General features: G+C 26.5%; 1 protein-coding gene across 1 annotated transcript; it reads left to right on the forward strand.

The window, feature by feature from the left end:
• The first annotated feature begins 208 nt into the window (after positions 1-208).
• Positions 209-16,721, forward strand: LOC145946223 (uncharacterized). Its single transcript, XM_083055751.1, has 20 exons — positions 209-604; positions 1,448-1,828; positions 2,363-2,564; positions 2,756-2,911; positions 3,193-3,233; positions 3,695-3,767; positions 4,335-4,696; positions 5,346-5,729; positions 6,219-6,420; positions 6,886-7,041; positions 7,220-7,248; positions 8,846-9,190; positions 10,027-10,407; positions 10,946-11,147; positions 11,339-11,494; positions 12,918-13,279; positions 13,934-14,314; positions 14,800-15,001; positions 16,320-16,475; positions 16,677-16,721. Exons 1-20 carry the CDS (start codon positions 243-245, stop codon positions 16,719-16,721), a joined length of 4,578 nt encoding a protein of 1,525 aa, XP_082911877.1. The 5' UTR covers positions 209-242.
• The last annotated feature ends 780 nt before the right edge of the window (positions 16,722-17,501 follow it).

A 17,501-nucleotide genomic window follows, 5' to 3' on the forward strand; every position in this document is an offset into this window, starting at 1 on the left:
GTCAAAATCGAATAGCAATACGATATTACGTGTAGGATGCAGATAATATTTGCAAAACTCATATATATTCTATAAAGTAGTAAATTCTATGTTAAAATTAATTTTTTTGAGTTATCTCATCTATTCAGACATTTACTTTTGCAATGATTAATTTACATTTAAGATGATACCTCGCAGTGTCGTTAAAATATTTTTCTAGATGTTATACGTATAAAAAAGTGCTCTCCTTTATAATTATAAAGATGCAAAAACTTTCTCTAAATTTTTTAATGTATACCATTGGTGGTATATGGCGGCCTATCGAGTGGTCATCGAACGTCGCTAAGCTGCTGTATAATGCCTTTACCTTTATTGTATTAGTCCTGGAATATTTTTTAATGTTAACCCAATTCATGGACATCGTTCTTGTTGTCGATAATATCGATGATTTTGCCACTAATACTCTAATGTTCCTGACCATTGCTGCTGTTTGTTGTAAAGCGACCGTCGTTGTAGTACGTCGAAAGTCAATTATTAGTCTGGTGCAATTATTGTTGAAAGCACCATATAAACCTCAAGACGAAGACGAAATGGCGATACAAACGAAATGCGATCAGTTTATCAAGTGAGTACTATTAAATCTTATTCTCAATTCAATTAGCATCGCGATTGTCGTTTTTGCGACAGAAATTTTTTGCCACCTCTTAATAAATTTTGCTAATTTCATATGTTGGAGTTTCTATAAAATTTTCAAATTAATAAATATTCTAAGAATTATCTTAAATTTGCATTACACTTTGTAAGACAAAAAAATAATAGTTACACTGTAAAAAAATTTTGTGTAAAATTACAACTATTATAGTAGGTAATTTTAAGACCCACATAATAGTTGTAAATTTCCACGCGTTTGTAAATTTGCAGTATATACAAGTAAAATTAATTTCTTCATTTGTAATTAAGCTGATTGCAAAAATAAATTTACAATATGTATGTAAAATTATAAAACGATAATGTAAAAATATTTTATATAATTGTATTATTAAACATATTATTAAACACAATATATTATTAAACATATTATTATTAAACACGATATATAGAATATTATTGTTGTATTGAGTAATATTACAAAAATTTAGATAATTACATAAAATCTTTAAAATATTATATTATTTCGTAAGTTTCCATATAAAAGAAGATATATTTACATAATAAAAGACAAGTCTACATAATTTTGTGGAATTACATAATTTCTGTAAAATTACATGATTTCTTATATTTAAAAGACTAATCATGTAATTTTTACACCTATCATTTGTATAAATTTACTAAATTTTTTTACAGTGTATCACATTAGAAATTTTATTATGAGTTCTTGCAAATATTAAAACTACAAAAAGATTTTAATTTTCCCGTATAAGAATAGTAAAACGCATAAGGTATTATTTTAATTCATATTTGTATGCAGGTCGTGCTCGATAAAATATTCACTTTTGGTGACCAGTTCCGTTACAGGCATCACCATAGGGTCAATGCTAAACGTAATGCAAGGTCATTTACCTTTAAGAGTGTGGTTGCCATACGATACTAACGCATCTCCGATATTCTGGATTATATCCATTCAGCAGATTATGTCTACGATTTTCGCGGCAATCATAAATGTCGGCACGGAAACTTTAATTTTCGGATTGTCTTTGCAAACGTGCGCCCAATTTGAAATTTACGAAAGTCGCCTTCGCAAATTAGTGAGGAGCAAAATAGCTAGTTATTTCAAACATTTACCTGCTTCGTCAAATAAAGAAAAAGTGGTAATATCGGAATGCGTATATCATCACCTCTGCATTTACAAGTCAGTTACATGAGAATTAGTTCCCTTTTATAAACGCGCTTGCATGTCCTATTTATTTATCTGCTTAGATATGTCAGTCTGTTAATTGTTGTATCTATGAATTGTTATTATAAATTGTTTGCTTGTAGTTATAATATTAATAAATAATCTTTATAGAAAGTTGTGTATAATTAGAAAATAATTAATTGTTAAAAGAGTTGTTAAAACCTCGAGAAGAGATTGTCTTCGAATAATTATATTAGTCTATTAATTTCAAATTATCTAAATTATTATAAATAATTAAAAGATAAATATATAATAATTAATAATATTAATTAATATTAATAATTATTATATATTTATCTTTTAAGATATCAAATTTCAATATATATGCTTATTCATTATTACATTTTTTAATTTACTTCTCAGTAAATAATAAATGTCAGAGCATTCTTAATTTTGAAAATTATGCTGTAAAAAAAAATATAAAATTGTATAATGTTAAAGTTGTCTCGATCATATGGAATGTCGAGAATTAATATGACATTATTACAGATTCGCTAAAACGATAAACATTATATTCAACCAGGTACTCTTCATTCAATTTTTTGGCAGTATATTGATATTATGTACAAGTGTATATTATGTGTCAACGCATATGATGGAATCCGAAAGTGCAACTTTGATAGTTTATACTTTTGGTATGTTTGTGCAAATCTACGTTATTTGCTGGTCCGGAAACGAAGTCATGCTTAAGGTGAGTAAAGTTTTGTTTTACAGAATGTTTAGTTAAATATATATTACCAAATAAAGTATTTGGCAAAAAATGCGAAAATACATTAAATATGTAATATATAAAAATATGTGTAAAGAATATAAAGTTATGCATACAAATTATTAAATAAATGCTATTGTGAGATTTATTGTTGTATTTTGTTATATTGGCAGAGTATGAGTATAGGAGATGCGATATATCGTATGGATTGGCCTTTATTATCAGCCAGTGAGAAAAAGGAACTCCTAATAATTATGATGCGTAGCACAGTTCCTATTAAATTTACTAGTAGTTTCTTGATAACTTTATCTCTCCAGTCTTTCGGTAGTGTAAGTATCATGTTATATTTGCAATAAAATATGTAATATATATTATAAAATATATAATATAAATAATTATATATAATAATATAATAATAATTATATATATAATATATAATATATATAACATAATATATATATATAAATAATAAATAAATTGATATATTAAATAAATAATGTAACATCAGCAAAAATATTTGACAAATAATGTACTAGAATACGATCGAAAAGTTTTAACAAGTTTATAATTTTTTATAACATTAATATCTTTCTTGCAATTACTCTTTCAGATCTTGAGAGCATCATATTCTGCATTTAATGTATTACAAAAGTGAAATAGATATAGTCGAAGATGCATTTAAATGTCATAATAATATTGTAGTTTTTGATTAATTAATGACTGTAATGATCTTGAAATTTTTGTCTACTTGTTTATCTTCAATCTTAGTTCTCCTTTATTTTATATAAACTGTCGATATTTATATATATATTCTTTATATATTTATTATTATATATTTATTATTATATATTTATTATTTATATATTTATATATTTATTAAGAATAGAAACACACAGTCGGGCAAAAAGCAATTATACAAAACAGCAATATAAAAAGCAGAAATGCAGATATCTACAGATATATAAAACGTGTGTACATTTGTACACACACATTGAGTGTAAATACGTAATCATAAAAAAATTCAAGTTTGATATATAAATGATAATAACTTTGATTTGAGCATTTATTCAAAAAAGGAAAATAACACTTTTTTAATACGATATTCTGTGTAGATGCATATTCTTTTTCGGCTTATCATACTTAGCAAATAGATGTACAGACATTTTACTTGGGAAACATCCAAATGTATGATATATTTTATCCCTCTCGTCGTTTTCTACGTAATTAAATCAACTCTGTGGGGAAATATAGTTTCCCCATTCGCTTGGTGCTGACGAATAATGAAAACGTACAAATGTATTTCATTCGACGAGAATATGACAATATGTTTGATTGTAAAGAACCCCGGCAACCCCTGTCGTAACCCATTGTTACAATTAAAACGATTGCAGTATTCATATATAAGCGGAATATAACGTACACTGTAATAGACGACTTTAACATATGTCAGGTTACTAATTATCATAATTGATGGTAATTAAAGTCTAAAAGTCGAAGCAAGCAGGTAAAACTTTATGCAGTCTCCCGCAAGACATCCTCGACTACACATATAGTCGAGGTTTAATTATCTTTCCGATAGCAAAATAAGTTATGTTTGTGACTCTATTCTGTGCAAAGCGAAAGAGTGGGTGACGAATATCTTTTCTCATATTATTTGCATTTACACATGTCGCACATGTTGCATTAAAGTCTAATAATTTACAGTTAAATCTCTCTTTTATGAGATAAGTTGTTTTATAATATATTATAAAGATGCAAATACTTTCTCTAAATTTTTTAATGTATACTATTAGTGGTATATGGCGGCCTATCGAGTGGTCATCGAACGTCGCTAAGCAGCTGTATAATGCATTCACCTTTATTGTACTAGTCTTGGAATACTTTTTAATGTTAACCCAATTCATAGACATCGTTCTTATTGTCGATAATATCGAGGATTTCGTTGCCAATTCTCTAATGTTCATGACTATTGTTGCTGTTTGTTGTAAAGCGACTATTGTCGTAATACGTCGAAATGCAATTGTCAACTTAGTACAAATGTTGTTGAAGGAACCGTGTAAACCGCGAGACAAGGATGAAGTGATGATACAAACGCAATTCGACGAGTTTATCAGGTAAATTATTATCTTAATGATTTGTTTTCAATTTTAATAGTCAATATATTGTATTAATGATATGTCATTTAAAAGACGTACGTATGTGCAATGATTTAATTAAATCCCTCTCTTTCTTTCTTTTTTATAAAATAAATTGTTTGCATAAATGCAAATATTTTATCTATTATCTATTATAATCTTTTATCTAATTATTTTAATACATCGACGCGGTGCATAAGTTTAATATAATAAAATAGTAGTACATACCATTCCGGATACTCCTGACTCCAAACCGGCAACTATTATTCCTGTCGTCTTCCTGCGATTTCTTGATTTCCTTTTGTTGTGGTAACCATTTAATTGCCATGTTTGAGGACGCACCTATAAAAATTTCATTAAATTAATAATTTATAAAGAAAGAAGACACTATTTTATAAGAAAAGAAATACTCTTTTTTTACAAAAACAGAATATACACACAAACAAAATAGTGTAAAATATATTTTAAAATTATATCGTGCTCTCTCTGTCTCATCTTTATCCTCTCACAGAAAATAATATTTAAATTTTATCTCTATCTTTTATGTACTTAATATATATTTTATCTTTAACGTATTTGTGGAAAAATATAAAAGTTTATGTAAAATATAATCTCGATTTGTCTGCAGGTCATACTCAATAAAATATTTTATTTTGGTGATGAGTTCTCTTACAAGCGTAACAATAAGATCAGTACTACAGGTTATGGAAAATCATTTGCCTTACAGAATATGGATGCCATACTATAATAGCAATAAATCTTCAACATTCTGGATTATATCTATTCAGCAGATCGTAACTGTTATTTTCGGCGCATTTATAAGTGTCGGCACGGAAACCCTAGTTTTTGGATTAATTTTACAAACGTGCGCACAGTTTGAAATTTTCGAAAGTCGTCTTCGCAAATTATTAGCTAACAAAACAACCAAATATCTTGGATACTCGTCTGCTTCGTCAGATAAGAAAAGAATAATAATATCGGAATACATACATCATCATCTCAGCATTTATAAGTTAGTCATGTAAAAATTAGTTCCTCTTTTATTTGACATGTGTGTGCTCTATTATACTATATTTATATTTTATATATATATATATATATATATATATATATATTTAAATGTCTATATAAGTAGCTACTGTTTATAAGAATGATAATTAACGTTTATAATAGAAAGTTATTTAGAGTCAAAATGTATAATGTAACTATAATGCATTCATTAGGATAAAAGATGATTGTTAATAATTCAAAAAGAAAATGTTTTTTAAACGGATATTATTATCTGTATTCTATATTGAAATATTTGTTTTTTTTTAAAGAAAATATCAGATTTAAGAATCATATAAATCTTGTTCCAAAAAGTAAAAAGTATGGTTTCTCTATCAATATATTCTTGGAAAATTATAATATAAATAATATATGTTATTCAAAATATCATATGTAAAATGATTGTTCATTATTATATTCTTTGCACTCTAATATAATATCCCTCTGATTGTAGATATGCCAAGACGGTAAATATTATATTCAATCAAGTACTCTTTGTCCAATTCTTTTGCAGTATAATAGTATTATGTACAACTGTATATTATCTGTCAGAACATATTACGGAATCCGAAAGTGCTACTTTGATCATTTATACCTTTGGTATGTTTGTACAAATTTACATTTATTGCTGGTCTGGAAACGAAGTCATACTTAAGGTACACTTAGATTTTATAACAAATCTATCCAGTCATAATTTTTGATTGATAAAAAGATCAAGATTATCTCGCAAGCTCGAAAAAAGTAAAATTATAGAATTATTCATGATTTCGAATTACATTAGTTTATAAAGTATACATATCTGAGTAACTATTTATATATAAACTAATTTATTTTATAAATTATTTATAATGTGATTCAAAATCTCACAAACACTTCCATAATTTTATTCTTCTTAAGCTTGCAAAATAATCTTCGATCTATCGCAAAATTGAAAATATTCCATATTTATAAATATATACATTATAAAGTAACGTATACATTTATAAAAATATATGCAAGACATAAATGTTTATATATGTAGTGTATATGTGTGTATATGTGCATATAAAACTGTAAAGAAAGTAAAATTTAATATTATTATAAGATAATAATTCTATTTCTATTGTATTTTTATGTGACAGAGTATGAGTGTAGGAGATGCGATATATCGTATGGATTGGCCCTTATTATCAGTCAGCGAAAGAAAGGAGCTGCTGATGATCATGATGCGTAGCACACTTCCTATAAAATTTACCAGTAGCTTCTTGATAACTTTATCTCTCCAGTCTTATAGTGGCGTAAGTATTACTGTTTGTATATAAATAAACAAAATAGTGACTCAATATATATTACGAAAATATTTAAAATATCACTATAAAGATATTTCATAATGCCTAAACCTACGAGAACACTATCAGAATTGTTGACAAATGCAGGGTCTTCTAAACTAATCTAGTTCTGAATTTTTTCTTTCAGATCTTGAAAATATCATATTCGGCATTTAATGTATTACAAAAGTGAGATATAAATAATCGAGTTTATGTACAAACATATTGTAGTTTTTGATAAATTATTAGTAAAGTACAAATTAGAATATTTATAAATCTGCAAGATTTCTGCTTGTATGTATATTTCAACCCAAATCCCTATTGTAAAAATATTAGTGTCGTCATTATGTATAATTAATATATTTGTTCGCCTTTTAAATTAACTATCAAAAATAAAAGCCACCTAATCGACAATAAACAATCATAAAATTTAATTTTTTGGTGATATTATAATTAATATTATAACAGAGATTATGTTAAAAAAATGAAAACAATATATAATATGCATTCGTATATATACATATACATATGCTACACATTTAATACAATACGACAATTTGAATTGACATACAAATGGCAATAATATTTATAATTACTTTTGCATTAGTTAAAAAAGAAAAATATCTGCAATGTCTTTTACTATTAAAAATAATACTCTGTCTTCCAGTTTGTTCGTCAGATGTATAAACGGTATTCACTTTCATATAATTTAAATATATTACTTCTTTCGCTACATCGTTTACTCTCTCGTGCGATAAAGTCAAGTTTTGTAGAAAATATCATTTTATGCATTCAGTTACTGCTGATGATATAAAAATGTATGAATATTTTATTCAATGGGAATGTGACAATATGTCTGTAAAGAACGACATCTCCCGCTCGTTGCAAGTAAGATGATTTTCACAATTATAGTAGTATTTACATGAGCGGAAAATAACGTGCACTATCGAGTTGCTAATAATCGTGTTCATGGCAAATGGGGTTAAGAAGTTCAAGCAAGTAGAACTACATGCAGTCTGCCTCAAGACGTGCTCGATTATACTTGAAATCTAATTATTTTGAACGTAGTAGAATAAGTGGATTAGTGGTCAAAACACAGATTACGAAAATTTTTGTCGCACTGGCAGCTGTGTAAAATGTAAGTAATAATATATATTCCGGAAAAGATATTCCAAAAAGCATGTATAAATATTTATATCCGTTTTTCTTCACATATTTAGATATATCTCTTACTACGTTATAGCAAAATCTGATTTCTGATTCATGATAACGCGATTATACGCGATTTATGTATTAAATTTAAATAAATGAAACTAGTATTAGTATTAGTAAAAGTTTGAAATCTTTTTATACAATAAGTCAGTGTCTTTAGGTTTGTGTCAGTATTGATCTAATTAATCAGAAATCATTAGAGTAATTTGAATGCATATAATATCTACATTTTTTTTCTTTGCTTCTCTTTTTCTTCCATTCTCGATCTATCTATCTATCTCTGCTCTATCGTGAATAAAATTTGTCAAAATCGAATAGCAATACGATATTACGTGTAGGATGCAGATAATATTTGCAAAACTCATATATATTCTATAAAGTAGTAAATTCTATGTTAAAATTAATTTTTTTGAGTTATCTCATCTATTCAGACATTTACTTTTGCAATGATTAATTTACATTTAAGATGATACCTCGCAGTGTCGTTAAAATATTTTTCTAGATGTTATACGTATAAAAAAGTGCTCTCCTTTATAATTATAAAGATGCAAAAACTTTCTCTAAATTTTTTAATGTATACCATTGGTGGTATATGGCGGCCTATCGAGTGGTCATCGAACGTCACTAAGCTGCTGTATAATGCCTTTACCTTTATTGTATTAGTCCTGGAATATTTTTTAATGTTAACCCAATTCATGGACATCGTTCTTGTTGTCGATAATATCGATGATTTTGCCACTAATACTCTAATGTTCCTGACCATTGCTGCTGTTTGTTGTAAAGCGACCGTCGTTGTAGTACGTCGAAAGTCAATTATTAGTCTGGTGCAATTATTGTTGAAAGCACCATATAAACCTCAAGACGAAGACGAAATGGCGATACAAACGAAATGCGATCAGTTTATCAAGTGAGTACTATTAAATCTTATTCTCAATTCAATTAGCATCGCGATTGTCGTTTTTGCGACAGAAATTTTTTGCCACCTCTTAATAAATTTTGCTAATTTCATATGTTGGAGTTTCTATAAAATTTTCAAATTAATAAATATTCTAAGAATTATCTTAAATTTGCATTACACTTTGTAAGACAAAAAAATAATAGTTACACTGTAAAAAAATTTTGTGTAAACTATTATAGTAGGTAATTTTAAGACCCACATAATAGTTGTAAATTTCCACGCGTTTGTAAATTTGCAGTATATACAAGTAAAATTAATTTCTTCATTTGTAATTAAGCTGATTGCAAAAATAAATTTACAATATGTATGTAAAATTATAAAACGATAATGTAAAAATATTTTTTATAATTGTATTATTAAACATATTATTAAACACAATATATTATTAAACATATTATTATTAAACACGATATATAGAATATTACTGTTGTATTGAGTAATATTACAAAAATTTAGATAATTACATAAAATCTTTAAAATATTATATTATTTCGTAAGTTTCCATATAAAAGAAGATATATTTACATAATAAAAGACAAGTCTACATAATTTTGTGGAATTACATAATTTCTGTAAAATTACATGATTTCTTATATTTAAAAGACTAATCATGTAATTTTTACACCTATTATTTGTGTAAATTTACTAAATTTTTTTACAGTGTATCACATTAGAAATTTTATTATGAGTTCTTGCAAATATTAAAACTACAAAAAGATTTTAATTTTCCCGTATAAGAATAGTAAAACGCATAAAGTATTATTTTAATTCATATTTGTATGCAGGTCGTGCTCGATAAAATATTCACTTTTGGTGACCAGTTCCGTTACAGGCATCACCATAGGGTCAATGCTAAACGTAATGCAAGGTCATTTACCTTTAAGAGTGTGGTTGCCATACGATACTAACGCATCTCCGATATTCTGGATTATATCCATTCAGCAGATTATGTCTACGATTTTCGCGGCAATCATAAATGTCGGCACGGAAACTTTAATTTTCGGATTGTCTTTGCAAACGTGCGCCCAATTTGAAATTTACGAAAGTCGCCTTCGCAAATTAGTGAGGAGCAAAATAGCTAGTTATTTCAAACATTTACCTGCTTCGTCAAATAAAGAAAAAGTGGTAATATCGGAATGCGTATATCATCACCTCTGCATTTACAAGTCAGTTACATGAGAATTAGTTCCCTTTTATAAACGCGCTTGCATGTCCTATTTATTTATCTGCTTAGATATGTCAGTCTGTTAATTGTTGTATCTATGAATTGTTATTATAAATTGTTTGCTTGTAGTTATAATATTAATAAATAATCTTTATAGAAAGTTGTGTATAATTAGAAAATAATTAATTGTTAAAAGAGTTGTTAAAACCTCGAGAAGAGATTGTCTTCGAATAATTATATTAGTCTATTAATTTCAAATTATCCAAATTATTATAAATAATTAAAAGATAAATATATAATAATTAATAATATTAATTAATATTAATAATTATTATATATTTATCTTTTAAGATATCAAATTTCAATATACATATATGCTTATTCATTATTACATTTTTTAATTTACTTCTCAGTAAATAATAAATGTCAGAGCATTCTTAATTTTGAAAATTATGCTGTAAAAAAAAATATAAAATTGTATAATGTTAAAGTTGTCTCGATCATATGGAATGTCGAGAATTAATATGACATTATTACAGATTCGCTAAAACGATAAACATTATATTCAACCAGGTACTCTTCATTCAATTTTTTGGCAGTATATTGATATTATGTACAAGTGTATATTATGTGTCAACGCATATGATGGAATCCGAAAGTGCAACTTTGATAGTTTATACTTTTGGTATGTTTGTGCAAATCTACGTTATTTGCTGGTCCGGAAACGAAGTCATGCTTAAGGTGAGTAAAGTTTTGTTTTACAGAATGTTTAGTTAAATATATATTACCAAATAAAGTATTTGGCAAAAAATGCGAAAATACATTAAATATGTAATATATAAAAATATGTGTAAAGAATATAAAGTTATGCATACAAATTATTAAATAAATGCTACTGTGAGATTTATTGTTGTATTTTGTTATATTGGCAGAGTATGAGTATAGGAGATGCGATATATCGTATGGATTGGCCTTTATTATCAGCCAGTGAGAAAAAGGAACTCCTAATAATTATGATGCGTAGCACAGTTCCTATTAAATTTACTAGTAGTTTCTTGATAACTTTATCTCTTCAGTCTTTCGGTAGTGTAAGTATCATGTTATATTTGCAATAAAATATGTAATATATATTATAAAATATATAATATAAATAATTATATATAATAATATAATAATAATTATATATATAATATATAATATATATAACATAATATATATATATATATAAATAATAAATAAATTGATATATTAAATAAATAATGTAACATCAGCAAAAATATTTGACAAATAATGTACTAGAATACGATCGAAAAGTTTTAACAAGTTTATAATTTTTTATAACATTAATATCTTTCTTGCAATTACTCTTTCAGATCTTGAGAGCATCATATTCTGCATTTAATGTATTACAAAAGTGAAATAGATATAATTGAAGATGCATTTAAATGTCATAATAATATTGTAGTTTTTGATTAATTAATGACTGTAATGATCTTGAAATTTTTGTCTACTTGTTTATCTTCAATCTTAACTCTCCTTTATTTTATATAAACTGTCGATATTTATATATATATTCTTTATATATTTATTATTATATATTTATTATTATATATTTATTATTTATATATTTATATATTTATTAAGAATAGAAACACACAGTCCGGCAAAAAGCAATTATACAAAACAGCAATATAAAAAGCAGAAATGCAGATATCTACAGATATATAAAACGTGTGTACATTTGTACACACACATTGAGTGTAAATACGTAATCATAAAAAAATTCAAGTTTGATATATAAATGATAATAACTTTGATTTGAGCATTTATTCAAAAAAGGAAAATAACACTTTTTTAATACGATATTCTGTGTAGATGCATATTCTTTTTCGGCTTATCATACTTAGCAAATAGATGTACAGACATTTTACTTGGGAAACATCCAAATGTATGATATATTTTATCCCTCTCGTCGTTTTCTACGTAATTAAATCAACTCTGTGGGGAAATATAGTTTCCCCATTCGCTTGGTGCTGACGAATAATGCAAACGTACAAATGTATTTCATTCGATGAGAATATGACAATATGTTTGATTGTAAAGAACCCCGGCAACCCCTGTCGTAACCCATTGTTGCAATTAAAACGATTGCAGTATTCATATATAAGCGGAAAATAACGTACACTGTAATAGACGACTTTAACATATGTCAGGTTACTAATTACCATAATTGATGGTAATTAAAGTCTAAAAGTCGAAGCAAGCAGGTAAAACTTTACGCAGTCTCCCGCAAGACATCCTCGACTACACATATAGTCAAGGTTTAATTATCTTTCCGATAGCAAAATAAGTTATATTTGTGACTCTATTCTGTGCAAAGCGAAAGAGTGGGTGACGAATATCTTTTCTCATATTATTTGCACATGTCGCACATGTGTTGCATTAAAGTCTAATAATTTACAGTTAAATCTCTCTTTTATGAGATAAGTTGTTTTATAATATATTATAAAGATGCAAATACTTTCTCTAAATTTTTTAATGTATACTATTAGTGGTATATGGCGGCCTATCGAGTGGTCATCGAACGTCGCTAAGCTGCTGTATAATGCATTCACCTTTATTGTACTAGTCTTGGAATACTTTTTAATGTTAACCCAATTCATAGACATCGTTCTTATTGTCGATAATATCGAGGATTTCGTTGCCAATTCTCTAATGTTCATGACTATTGTTGCTGTTTGTTGTAAAGCGACTATTGTCGTAATACGTCGAAATGCAATTGTCAACTTAGTACAAATGTTGTTGAAGGAACCGTGTAAACCGCGAGACAAGGATGAAGTGATGATACAAACGCAATTCGACGAGTTTATCAGGTAAATTATTATCTTAATGATTTGTTTTCACAATTTTAATATTGTCAATATATTGTATTAATGATATGTCATTTAAAAGACGTACGTATGTGCAATGATTTAATTAAATCCCTCTCTTTCTTTCTTTTTTATAAAATAAATTGTTTGCAAAAATGCAAATATTTTATCTATTATCTATTATAATCTTTTATCTAATTATTTTAATACATCGACGCGGTGCATAAGTTTAATATAATAAAATAGTAGTACATACCATTCCGGATACTCCTGACTCCAAACCGGCAACTATTATTCCTGTCGTCTTCCTGCGATTTCTTGATTTCCTTTTGTTGTGGTAACCATTTATAATTGCCATGTTTGAGGACGCACCTATAAAAATTTCATTAAATTAATAATTTATAAAGAAAGAAGACACTATTTATAAGAAAAGAAATACTCTTTTTTTACAAAAACAGAATATACACACAAACAAAATAGTGTAAAATATATTTTAAAATTATATCGTGCTCTCTCTGTCTCATCTTTATCCTCTCACAGAAAATAATATTTAAATTTTATCTCTATCTTTTATGTACTTAATATATATTTTATCTTTAACGTATTTGTGGAAAAATATAAAAGTTTATGTAAAATATAATCTCGATTTGTCTGCAGGTCATGCTCAATAAAATATTTTATTTTGGTGATGAGTTCTCTTACAAGCGTAACAATAAGATCAGTACTACAGGTTATGGAAAATCATTTGCCTTACAGAATATGGATGCCATACTATAATAGCAATAAATCTTCAACATTCTGGATTATATCTATTCAGCAGATCGTAACTGTTATTTTCGGCTCATTTATAAATATTGGCACGGAAACCCTAGTTTTTGGATTAATTTTACAAACGTGCGCACAGTTTGAAATTTTCGAAAGTCGTCTTCGCAAATTATTAGCTAACAAAACAACCAAATATCTTGGATACTCTGCTTCGTCAGATAAGAAAAGAATAATAATATCGGAATACATACATCATCATCTCAGCATTTATAAGTTAGTCACGTAAAAATTAGTTCCTCTTTTATTTGACCTGTGTGTTCTCTATTATACTATATTTATATTTTATATATATATATATATATATATATATATTTAAATGTCTATATAAGTAGCTACTGTTTATAAGAATGATAATTAACGTTTATAATAGAAAATTATTTAGAGTCAAAATGTATAATGTAACTATAATGCATTCATTAGGATAAAAGATGATTGTTAATAATTAAAAAAGAAAATGTTTTTTTAAACTGATATTATTATCTGTATTCTATATTGAAATATTTGTTTTTTTTAAAGAAAATATCAGATTTAAGAATCATATAAATCTTGTTCCAAAAAGTAAAAAGTATGGTTTCTCTATCAATATATTCTTGGAAAATTATAATATAAATAATATATGTTATTCAAAATATCATATGTAAAATGATTGTTCATTATTATATTCTTTGCACTCTAATATAATATCCCTCTGATTGTAGATATGCCAAGACGGTAAATATTATATTCAATCAAGTACTCTTTGTCCAATTCTTTTGCAGTATAATAGTATTATGTACAACTGTATATTATCTGTCAGAACATATTACGGAATCCGAAAGTGCTACTTTGATCATTTATACCTGTGGTATGTTTGTACAAATTTACATTTATTGCTGGTCTGGAAACGAAGTCATACTTAAAGTAAGTGACTGTTTCGTATTCTACAATTTATTCAACTAGGTGTATATATATATATATATATATATATATATATATATATATACACATACATACTCTTTGTGTGCAAATAAAATAAATATAAAAACAATTATAATTATCTTAAAAATCCACATGTCAAAATATTGTTGAAATGCCAAAATTCATATTATATATCCAATCGATTGAGATTATCAATCGCTCTCATTGTCAGAGCGATTCCTATCATTCTATTACGCGATGATAAGCGACGTTATAAATGTTAAATTGTTATTACATATTATATAACTTGAATATATATGCTATAAATATGTATACATATATATATAGATATATATAACTAAAATCGATAAGAGTAATATTGAGTCCATTTTGAATGATTAGATATGAATCATGTAATAAAAATCAATAGAGTATCGAGGGTGTGAATAAAGTATTTCTCTCGGACACACACCTGATTGTAGAACAAAAATATTGATATAAAAACTTTGCATTATATAATAGAAATGTTTGCGCTTCTTTCCTAGTAGGAATTTGTCAACTTTGATACTTGTATTTGTAATTTTCAATTAATAATCAATTAATAATCTTTAATTAATAATTATTTATCTAAGTAACAGGTGACTACTTGCATAAATATAAATAGAAATAATCAGTGTTGTGCTTAGATGATTTTAATATTAGCTAGATAAAGATGAGATAAAAATATGTAAATTTATCTTAGATAAGATGAAGATGATTTTGTTTTAAATATATTTAGATAAAAGATAAAATTATATGACGATTCATCTAGATAACTTCCAGATAATATTATTTTTAAAATCGCTTATGTAACAGTTAAAAAATGTAAATAAATAAAAATGTAATGTAAAATAGAAAAATGGAAATTATAAAAGAGATATAAAAATATATTCATAGTTTTTTATTTATAAGTTTTTATCGTTTACTGCTCAAGTTCTACTACTTAAAATATTTTCATGTGCTATGAAACTCTAAATCAAATTATCTGAATATTATTTTAGATCATTTAGTAAAGATAACACTTTTTTTTTATCTAAGATGCAGATATAGATAATACATTTTTTAATTATCTATATAAAGATAAGATAACGCCAAAATTTCATCTAGATGATCATCTATATAATTTTATTTAGATAACAGCAAACATTGGAAATAATATATATAATATGTGTGTGTGTGTGTGCATATATGTATTATATTCAAAATATAATATAGAACTGTTAATGAATTAATTATTATTGATATTATCCCGAAATAATTTTATTTCCTTTATTGGACGCAGAGTCAAAATGTAGGAGATGCGATATATCATATGGACTGGCCTCTGCTATCAATCAGTGAAAAGAAAGATGTGCTAATGATTATGATGCGTAGTACAATCCCTGTAAAGTTTACTAGCAGTTTCTTGATAACTTTATCTCTCCAATCTTACAGCAGCGTTAGTATCTCTGTTATTTACATTTGAGAAACGAAATAAAACTACTTGATATATTTAAAAATATAATTAAATGAATTAATTAAAAATATGTTGAGACATTTTTGTATATTGATGCATTTCGTCTACGAAAATACGATTTAAAATTCTCAACATTTAGCAGGTGTATTAAAAAATCTTTGATCTTTTCTTCAACTTTTTCAGATCTTGAAAACCTCGTACTCGGTATTTAATCTGTTGCAAAAGTAAGATGCGAGTAATCGAAAGTGCGTAGGCTTCGGTGATTAGTCATTTGACGATATATTTTTATTTCAATCAACTATATTTTTCATTAAAACACGCGCGTTAATTTGTTAGAATATACTCGCCTCTTGTATTAGTTTAAATAATATGAAATTTATTGTAGAGAATAACAACTATTAACTCTGCAATAAAACATAGCAAAATAATATAATATGCATATTAAAATATACAAATGTGCATTTAATTTATGAAAAATTCGTCATCCAAATTAAATCAATGTGCTTACTGTGTATTCTTCTTCTTATTTGTTTAGATTAGACGATTTGAATAAAAATATACATATACACACACACATACAGCTATATATATATATATAAGGGGGAGAGAGAGAGAGAGAGAGAGAGGGAGAGGAGGGAGAGAGAAGGAGGGAGAGAGAGAAGGAGGGGAAGAGAGAGAGAGAGAGAGAGAGAGAGCAGAAAATGCGAATTACTATTTTACAATACACAGTGATACTTTACATACTATTAAACATATCTGTGAGAGATAAAAAGACCAAAACGTAACGGACAGAAGAATTGGAGTTACAAGTGCAAGAAGGGAATGTAAATGAGAGAAGAGTTTTTAAACATAACCCTCGTGGCAACATAGTTAAGTTTTTAAATATAATCTCCATTTATTCCCTATTTATTATAGTTTTCCCCTCTCATTTACGCGTTCTTTCTTCAATCAAAATATATATTGTTACCTGTGCGAGCGATATTTTTCTTGGCGATGCAATTAAATGTT

The sequence above is a fragment of the Prenolepis imparis genome, unplaced genomic scaffold (assembly GCF_030444845.1).
Source record: "Prenolepis imparis isolate NDT839.2.m4 unplaced genomic scaffold, iyPreImpa1.0 SCAF_15, whole genome shotgun sequence".
In the NCBI taxonomy this organism is placed as follows: Eukaryota; Metazoa; Arthropoda; class Insecta; order Hymenoptera; family Formicidae; genus Prenolepis; species Prenolepis imparis.

Coding starts and splice junctions, on each gene's coding strand:
- LOC145946223 (XM_083055751.1), top strand. CDS start 243: ATGCAAAAACTTTCTCTAAATTTTTTAATGTATACCATTGGTGGTATA. Junction 2,565..2,755: donor GAAACGAAGTCATGCTTAAG/GTGAGTAAAGTT, acceptor TTATATTGGCAG/AGTATGAGTATAGGAGATGC. Junction 2,912..3,192: donor CTCTCCAGTCTTTCGGTAGT/GTAAGTATCATG, acceptor TTACTCTTTCAG/ATCTTGAGAGCATCATATTC.